Genomic DNA, 9,183 nt, shown 5'->3' on the forward strand with positions numbered 1-9,183 from the left:
GACAACCTTCCAGAGCTGCAAAAGGCAAAGGTTTGCTTGTTTAAGATTTTGTATTCTACAGATCTGGTGATGGAGATGGGTGTGTTGATCTGAAGTTCCAGATGAGCTGCAAAGCGTTGCCTCACACTGTAAAAGCTGAATTTGCAGCTGAGCAATTTAGAAACATCATACTCTGAAAGCCAAGGCTGCACCAGCGATCTCTGGACTGTAGGGTTCCAGTGTGACCCAGACTGGACCAGCGATCTCTGGACTGTAAGGTTCCAGTGTGACCCAGACTGGACCAGCGATCTCTGGATTGTAGGGCTACAGTGTGACCCAGACTGGACCAGCGATCTCTGGGCTATAGGGTTACAGTGTGACCCAGACTGGACCAGCGATCTCTGGACTGTAAGGTTCCAGTGTGACCCAGACTGGACCAGCGATCTCTGGATTGTAGGGTTACAGTGTGACCCAGACTGGACCAGGGATCTCTGGAGTGTAAAAAAAGTAATTTAAAAATGGAACACTTGATTTCAAGGTTGCATATATACATCTCAACTGAGTTAATTAAAGCCTAGAAAAGTTAAATGAATCAGGACTCATGCAGCCCCTCTGGGGAGGGGATCTGACACCCTCCTAGAATAATCATGGTTAAATTAAGGCACAATCGCTGCAATAACAGCGATGGAACATGCTAACAAGACAAAACACATGCCCAATAGAAATTGGAACCACTCTGCAAATCCGTGCAACGCAAACTCCGCAGTACATGCAGGTCCGAACAAAGCAGAACCGAGTGCTTCAGGAAAACGAGAGGCCGGGGGCATTTAGGAGGGGTGTGCTGCACCCATAGGCAGCACCACTCATCAGTGCCCTCCATTACGGGCAGTACATCGACTGCAGAACTGGCAATAATTCACCTTTTACCACGCCTGCGCCTATAACACAGTGGACATGAATTCCTTACAAACATATGGCGCTTGTCTGGACAACTCCACTCAAACTACTTTCCCAGGAATCCCACTACCACCACCAGTGTGTGGCCCCGCCTGGATGAGGCGACGGCAACCAGAGTGCTCCAGTCCTCTCCACACACACCAGCTCTCAGTGGGGAGGAGAGCAGAGTGATGAAGCCAGTTCAGAGACAGGGACTACTAGGAGGCCATGACTGGAAAAGGCCGGGGGGAGATTTGGCCAGGACACTGGGGTAACACCCCTATCTCAGGACCTCAGTTTTACATCTCATCCGAAGGACAGTGCCTTTATTACAGTATAGCATCCCCATGACCATACTGGGGCATTAGGACCCACACAGACTGCAGGGTGAGCGCCCCCTACAGGTCACACTAACACCTCTTCCAGCAGCAGTCTTAGCTTTCCCAGGAGGTCTCCCCTCAAGGTACTGACCAGTGAGCTCCAGTGGGGCTGCCAGCTGGGAGTGTCAAGGCGATATGGCTGCTAGCACTTCGGTTTTCCTGAAGCCCCTCCAGAGACCTGCTGATGTTTATCGCAAGGTGTGGGCACACACGCCCACACACAGGTATCGAACTCGCATCCTACCAACAGAGGGGCACAGCATGCCGACAGAGTCCTCTGCCTATCAGAAAACCGGGGGGTCCGGTCGATCCCTCGACAACGAGGGCTCATACCCCCCCACACACACCGAACAGACACACGGGAGAGACACTCATGCTGATCTCCCCAGGACGGGCTCTCCTACCTTCTCGGCCTGCGCTTCCAGAGACTTTAAATTATTGGTGACATTTTTCAGCTCCTCCTCCAGCTCAGCGCATTTGCTTCAGGGTTTAAGGTTTCGGCGTGGAGGATGAACAGACACGCGCGGCCAGAGAAACGAGGGGGGGAGGGAGGGGGAGAGAGAGAGAGAGGAAAGGGGAGCGAAGAAAAGACGGATTAAAGAGGAGAAGGTGGGAAAGGTCTACAACGAGGAAACGGGCGGAGAATGAAAACAGGAGGCAAGGCGCGTCTGCTCCGAGACCCACAGAGAGGGGCTCCCCCATTCCGGGAAATCGATCTGATCGGCAGGACAGGAAGTCCCGTCTCGTCCGCCACCGTCACGGACACGGACTCCCGCGGGAGTCGCTGTTCCCCAGGAGCACCCTGAACAGAGCCGAATACGTTCCAGCGGGAAAGAGACCGGATCCCGACTGAGCCGAAAGGGAGAAAGTCTCCTGACCGAGAGCTTTAACACTACGGAGGAACAAGATGGCGACGCCCCTGGCGCTCAGTGCCGCTGCGGCGGCCCCGGGGGGCTACTGCCCCCTGGTGGTGAACCTGGGGGGGCTGCAGCAGTTTGGCACCGGGGGCGTCTTTTCCACCCCCAGGTGGAGCGGACTGGGCGGCTAGGCGCGCGCCGGGAACGCAGACGCGAACACAGGACGAGAGAGAGACAGAGAGAGGGGGGGGGGGGGGAGCCCGAGATCTGCACCCCGGCCCGATCTCGGGCCCCTCCCCTCCCGCCGCGGAGCGGAGCGCCCGCAGAGAGCCGCCCGGGCGCGGCCGGCGCAGGCGAGGGGCCGCCGGGCGTTCCTGCCACACGGGGCCGAGGCGCAGGGAAGAGATGCTGGAGGACCAGAGAGGGCAGGAGCACGGGACAGGAGGAGGGGTGGGGTGGGGCAGGACGGGACACGCAGGGGACAGGGTCAGCGAGGGACGCTGGACAGGACAGGACAGCAGCCAGGCGTCTTTCAAGGCCCAAACAACCTGCAGACACACCGCAGGCACCCTGAACTGGACCCAGCTGGGACTCTGACACCACCAATGACCTTCTGCTCATGGCTTCTGGTGCCTGATCACCATGCCAACAGTGTACCCTCCTGTCCGCCGCGTGTAGCTGAAAGACTGATGCCAGGGCCTTCTTACTGAGTGGAAACAAGGCCTCTGATTGGACAGCAGGAGGGGAAGGGGGAGAGAGGGGGGCGGTACCTTGTCCTCCGACGCCTGCAGGGACTTCAGCGATTGGTCGAAGCCTCGCAGCTGCTCCTCCAGCATCCGGGCTTTGCTGTTAGTGGGTCAGATGACAGAGGAGCGCGTGCAGAGGGGGGAAGGAGGTGGGATGAGGAAGAGGAGCAAGCATGGATGGGGTGTTCGCGACATCCATGGCATGCGAGTCAGCAGGCAGAGGAAGAAGAGGAGGAGGAATGGAGGGAGAGAGAGCGTCACACTGTTACGATGCATGAAGTGGTCATGGGTCAGACGTGACATCACACGCAAGCGCCCCTGCGCCCCGCCGACACCAGCAAACCCTCCACCGCCCCCCTCCCGCAGGGTCATTCCCAAGAGTCAATATCATCAGCTCTCGGAACAGCCATTTCACTCAGGAGCCAGCTTGTCCAGGCCTCTGAGCTCTGTGCCTCTGTACAAGGTGGGTAACACTGCACAAGCCTGCTTGCATCGAAGCAGGTCTGGAAGAGCTCAGTCTGCACCTCAGAGACAGGTCCTCCAGCTCTCACTTCAGAAGAAATTAGCCTGGCTATGGGTGTGTGTACAGTCATAGGAGGAGCAGGTCAGTCCCAGACGGGACTGTCCTGTGTGAGGTAGTGTGTAGTCGTAGAAGGAGCAGGTCAGTCTCGGCTTGCGAGGGACGTGTGAGAGTTTTGGAGAGCGACTCACGATTCTGCCAGCTCGGCCCTTTCCTCTGTGCGCTCCAGGTCTCCCTCAATGATCACCAGCTTGCGGGCCACCTGAGGGGAGAAAGAGAGGAACATGGGAGGATGGGGGGGAGGGGGACTGGCTCACTTCCTGCTCCTGGCGAGGGGAAGGGGGACACTGGCTCTCTCTCTGCTCCGGGAGGCGGATAGTGAGTAGACTCACCTCCTCATACTTGCGGTCGGCCTCCTCAGCAATATGCTTGGCCTCCTTCAGCTGGATCTCCTGCAGCTCCATCTTCTCCTCATCCTTCAGGGCCCTGTTCTCAATCACCTTCATTCCCCTGCAGGACAGAGACAGAGCGGGCTGACCTTCCCACAACACCAGCGCTCGGCCACGGACGCCCCCTCCACAGCAGTCTCGCCGCCCGTCAACGGTCAACAACGAGCAGGCCGAGGTCAAGAGCTCCATGCCCTCCAGGAGCAGGATCGGACAGCTCATCCGTCAACAAGAAAACGGAGCCGCGGGGAGTTCAGGCCAGTTCCTGTCTCCGTGTCCAGGGAAGGCGGAGAGAGACTGTCCCATTAAGTCTCCCGAACGCCAGCCTGCAAGCTCATCGATCAACTTCGTCAGCCAACTGCTCAACCATGGCGAGGGCCGAAGAGCAATAGGATTTCGGACCTTCAAACTCCATTTACCCACGTCACCCCCTCGCCCGGTCACAGCCGCTCTGTTCCAGGGCTGGAGCGCAGTGGCGCCTCGCTCTTGGAGAGCCTAGGCTGTCGTTTCTGTGCTCGGAGCGCGGTACTCTGCCCGCCTGCGGTCTCCTCAGCCCAGTGGGGACAGGGGGCCGTTATGAGGAACGTCACGAGGGCGACTCCCAGTCTAAAAGAATGACCGCGGCTCCTCGGAAACCACGTCTCGGTTCCCCTCCCGCCGGTCCCGGTTCCCGGCGCAGATGTACCCAGGTAGCCCCGGAACCCGCCGGAGCACGAGCCGCTACACGAGAGACCGGGAGTTGGGCAGGAGGAGGGAGCCGGACTGCTGTGGGCTGGGAGCCTCACGGCACTGTAAAACCCGGGAGTGGATTAACCTGCTCTACACTGGGAATCTGACAAAACTGATGAGAGAGCTGATCAGACTTCAGTGCAGTCGCAGTTTGACTGACAGCAGTGCAGAACCTGGAGCGGATCGGTCTGCTGTACACTAGGAGTCCGACAGCAGTGCAGAACCTGGAGCGGATCGGACTGCTGTACACTAGGAGTCTGACAGCAGTGCAGAACCTGGAGCGGATCGGACTGCTGTACACTAGGAGTCCGACAGCAGTGCAGAACCTGGAGCGGATCGGACTGCTGTGAAATGCCAGTCTGCACCACCTGCGGTGTGAAACACTGACCTCTCGCTCTCATCGGCAGCTTTCTCGGCCTCCTCCAGCTTCTGCAGCGCAGTGGCCAGTCGCTCCTGAGCCCGGTCCAGCTCCTCCTCCACCAGCTGGATCCGGCGGTTCAGAGAGGCCACCTCCGCCTCAGCCTGAGAGAGAGAGACAGGGGGAGAGTGACCACACGCACACGCCAGTGGGCAACCCACATGCACACGCCAGTGGGCAACAGACACAGGTGGGTAATATCTGTGTGTACTGAGAGGGGAGAGGTGATCACACTAGATTACAGGTCACTAACAGAGCACTGAAAGAGAATTTTAATGTTTGCACCAATTCCACAATCAGGCATGACTCATGTAGAAACTGCTGTCCCTCTCCCTGAATTCACACACTGACACACCCCTGACTGGACTGGAGACACTGCTGTCCCTCTCCTCTCACACTGCCCCTGAATTCACACACTGACACCCCCCTGACTGGACTGGAGACACTGCTGTCCCTCTCCTCTCACACTGCCCCTGAATTCACACACTGACACCCCCCTGACTGGACTGGAGACACTGCTGTCCCTCTCCTCTCACACTGCCCCTGAATTCACACACTGACACACCCCTGACTGGACTGGAGACACTGCTGTCCCTCTCCTCTCACACTGCCCCTGAATTCACACACTGACACCCCCCTGACTGGACTGGAGGCACTGCTAGAGAGACTGAAAAAGTGACCGCCATTTTCTCCTGCCAGAGAAGGGCTGAGCTCAGAAAACCAGTCTTTTTTTTTTAATCAGCACATCACCCGGGCCTGTGAGTGAAGCGTGTCACTTCCTTTAACCCTGTGCTGATCACACAAGGGTGATGGAAATCCCGGGACAACGCTGCACGATTCTGCTAGCCACAGCACCAAAAATCTCTCCACTCATTAAATCATCTCCTGCGGCCGACTCTCCAAACCCACACCTCAGCTTCCTGAAGCTGTGGGACCCCTACAGGAGGACTCTCCCCATTCGAGCAGCTCTCTGGGAGTCTGACCCGCTCCAGGTCTTACCAGCAGCCCCGAGGCCCCATGCCCACACTGCGTCGATAACACAGGAATGGGGACTAGCAAGAGGAGCTGTCCGGCCTGACTGATCCCAGGGCCTCAACCAGCCGTTTTCGTGAAAAGACACAGGGTATCGGCTGCAACACCACGGCGGGGCAGCGTGTTCCACTCTCCCGCTACCCTCTGTGTAAAGCAGTGCTTCCCGATCTTGGGATGGAGCTGCAGCGCCGTTTGTGCTGTGGACACTATCCGGGCTTCAGCTGGGTACCGGCCAAGGGGACGACATGACTTCGCCCTGGACAGTCAGAAAGGCCCAAGGCTCGTTAAAGAAGCTCTGAAAGGACTCTGTAATCGAAGCCACGGGCTACCTCCCCCCGCAGGGACAGAGACACAGGAACAGGAGGGGTTTTTCGCAATATGACTATGCTCAACGGGCACAGTCAGGAAGCGGGAGGGCTCTCGGCTCAGGCGGCCTCAGCCACAGCTGCAGGCCCAACCGCGCTACGACGGGCCGCCGCGGCCGCAGAGACAGGCCCGTCGCCGATTGCCCAACGGCAGAGAGCTTCCTGAAGGAGGAGGCCGTCAGAGCTGGCGTGTCTGTGGCAACAGCGCCGCGGGGACGTCACCCACTTCCTTCCTCTCGGCTCGCCGAGGGCCGGGCCCCGGCCCCAGCTGCCAATTAAACAATTAGCCCAGTCCCTTGTCCCCGTTAGGCCCAACCAGGTGTAACGGAGCACAGACCTAGTCTTCCAGTGAGTCAGGGGCCGAGCGGGGACGGGCTTGTTGGGAAGGAGAGCGAGCCTGTCAGGGCGGGGAAACCTAGAGTGCTCACAGCTCAGCCCGTAACTCAGGTGGAGACTAGAGCTGTGCTCCGTTTGCTCTGTGGCTCAGGATCTGCGCCTGTGGCTGGAAGGTTGCCGGTTCGAATCCCACGGCCGGCGGAGGAATCCTACTCCGCTGGGCCCCTGAGCAAGGCCCTTCACCCCAGCTGCTCCAGGGGCGCCGTGTCAATGGCTGACCCTGCGCTCTGACCCCCAGCTTCTCTCCCTGTCTGTGTGTCTCATGGAGAGCAAGCTGGGGTCTGCAAAAAAGACAAATTCCTGATACAAGAAATTCTACAGGGCCAATAAAGTGATCTCATACACAGGCTGCTCCTGAGGTCTGATTCTGTCGGTCAGGGTCAGTTAGCCGAGAACCTCTCTGTACCCCAGAGCTGGGATACAGGCATACCAATCACCCCACTAATTAGATCATTAACAACAGAGAGCTTGGGATGGGAGAGCACGGCAGAACCCAGGATCTCCAGACACCAGAACCCCCAGTAACAGACACCCCATGATTTAGGGCTTTCCAGTCAACATGAAAGGGTTTCCTGTCCTGTGGTGGGACAGGCTGCTGCTGAGAGGAATCTGGCAGAGCGCCTGCATGCTCCCCCGCCGAACCGGGCATTTCTGGGTTCGGGACGGGAAGAAAACGGGGTCAGCCCACCCGCCCACACCCCACGACGAAGGAAAGGGAGCCGCCGCCCTGCTCGGTCACTCGGCACATCACTCCCTCGCGTTAGCAAAAGCAACCATTTTGGAGGAGCGACGGAGCCCCAGCCGGGGTACCGGGCAGAACCGCCACTCGGTGTTCAAGCAGAGCGGGTTCGTGTGTGGGCGTGGGGTGAGGTGAGGGGGCGATGCGTCTCCTACGGGGGTCCAATTTCTTCTTTTTTCACGCGCTGTCTACAAAGCGCAATACCCCCCCCCCCCCCCCCATTTCAAGAAAAGCAAAAACCGTTTCGCACCCCCCAGAACCGGCTCGTGAAGTCCCTTCACACGCACCCGCGCGCAGACCTGTCGCGCTTCACCCACCGGAACACGCGGGGAACCGCACAAATCTCGGGAACGCGCTCACACCCGCTCCACTTCCCCCGGCCACAGCCCGCCTCGTTCCCATCGCTTCTCCTCCCGGCAGCGAAGCTTCTTTCAGATTGCGGTGCTCACCCCTATCACCCCCCCCCCCAAACACACACACACACTTTCACCCTCAAAACAAAGTCCAGAAACCACCAACTAACGGCCTATCCCCGCTTTTACATAACCGCCGCCATCTGAGCCAGCGGACCCGTCCCCCCCCCCCGACTCCCACACCCGACAAAAACCATTTCACACATTCCAGCGCAATGATGAAGGCGCTGGCTTCCTCAGCGCCAGCCGGGCGTGGAGACTCGACCCCCCCCCGCCACCGCCACCTCTTTTTTTCTGCTGTGAAACGTCGCCACTGTAACGGCGCGGACCGATCCGCCTCAGAAAACCGCCCAGCCCGTCCTGAGCGACGAGTTTCCCCCGGGCCGGCCGGGGGACTGAGCGGACCTGCGCCGCGCCCGGGCGTTACAGCCTGGTCGGGCTGGGTCCCTCGATCGCGGAAGAGGGTTCGCCTTGCAGGGGGAGGGGGATCCGTTAACACGGCGCGATCTAAAACGATCCACGTCGTGGATTCCCTAGGACGGGGAGCGAGAGCCCCCCCTCTCTTACCTGCTCCCTCGCCCGCTTCTCCTGCTCCACCTGGCGCTGCAAGACCTCGGCTCTCTCCTCCGCCTCGTCCGCCTGCTGCTGCAGGACCTTGATCTTCCGCTTCACCGCCTCGATGCTGTTGGCTCCGGCCATGGCTCTTCACTCGCTTTGCGTGGTGGTGGTGGTGGGGGAGAGGTTTGGCTTTTTTTTTTGTTTGCTTTGAAACACGGTTTAAGGAATACGCACAGCCCGAGCTCGGCTTGAGCGCCCTGCTGCGATTTCTGCGAGGAGAGAGAGAGCCGGGAGGAGACACGCCGCTCCGCTCGGCTGGAGAGGAGGGGGACGTCGGCAAGCTTACTTTCTATTCGACCGGGCAATAAAAAAACACACAAGGAGCGCTCCGGCCTGGTGTTTTGTCCTTAGCTCGCAAGATTTCTGCAAAAAGTTTTCCAGTTACAAAAAAAAGAAGAAAACCCGCTAGCCGTATCGCGCCAAAGAAGCCAAGAAATAATCTGTCCCGAGTGTAAAATAAGCCAACACACAGCAGCACTCGGCCTCTAGAGCGACTTACTGCGGGGTTATTTTAATTGAATTTATAACTTATTTTTAAAGTCAAGCGGTAAAGTCTCCTCGCACACCCGTCACGCGTAGACACTCTCTCACTCCCTGCTTCCTCCTTCG

At 58.6% G+C, this 9,183-nt stretch overlaps 1 protein-coding gene across 11 annotated transcripts in view; it reads right to left on the bottom strand.

Annotated features, from left to right (window-relative positions):
• Window positions 1–9,183, bottom strand: part of LOC102685363 (tropomyosin alpha-3 chain) — a 30,119-nt gene that overhangs the window by 16,129 nt on the left and 4,807 nt on the right. For 3 of the 11 annotated variants that reach the window (XM_069184812.1, XM_069184808.1, XM_069184809.1), the window contains exons 3-6: window positions 4,982–5,115; window positions 3,811–3,928; window positions 3,610–3,680; window positions 1,700–1,775 (exon numbers count right to left, since the gene is read on the bottom strand). In XM_069184812.1, the coding sequence (XP_069040913.1) occupies window positions 1,700–1,775; window positions 3,610–3,680; window positions 3,811–3,928; window positions 4,982–5,115 (399 nt within the window). Of the gene's footprint in view, window positions 1–1,699; window positions 1,776–2,922; window positions 2,999–3,609; window positions 3,681–3,810; window positions 3,929–4,981; window positions 5,116–8,523; window positions 9,147–9,183 lie in introns of those variants that run through there. The other 8 variants (XM_069184814.1, XM_069184811.1, XM_069184813.1 and 5 more) reach the window with 5 other exon arrangements.

The sequence above is a fragment of the Lepisosteus oculatus genome, chromosome 27 (genome assembly GCF_040954835.1).
Source record: "Lepisosteus oculatus isolate fLepOcu1 chromosome 27, fLepOcu1.hap2, whole genome shotgun sequence".
NCBI lineage: Eukaryota > Metazoa > Chordata > Actinopteri > Semionotiformes > Lepisosteidae > Lepisosteus > Lepisosteus oculatus.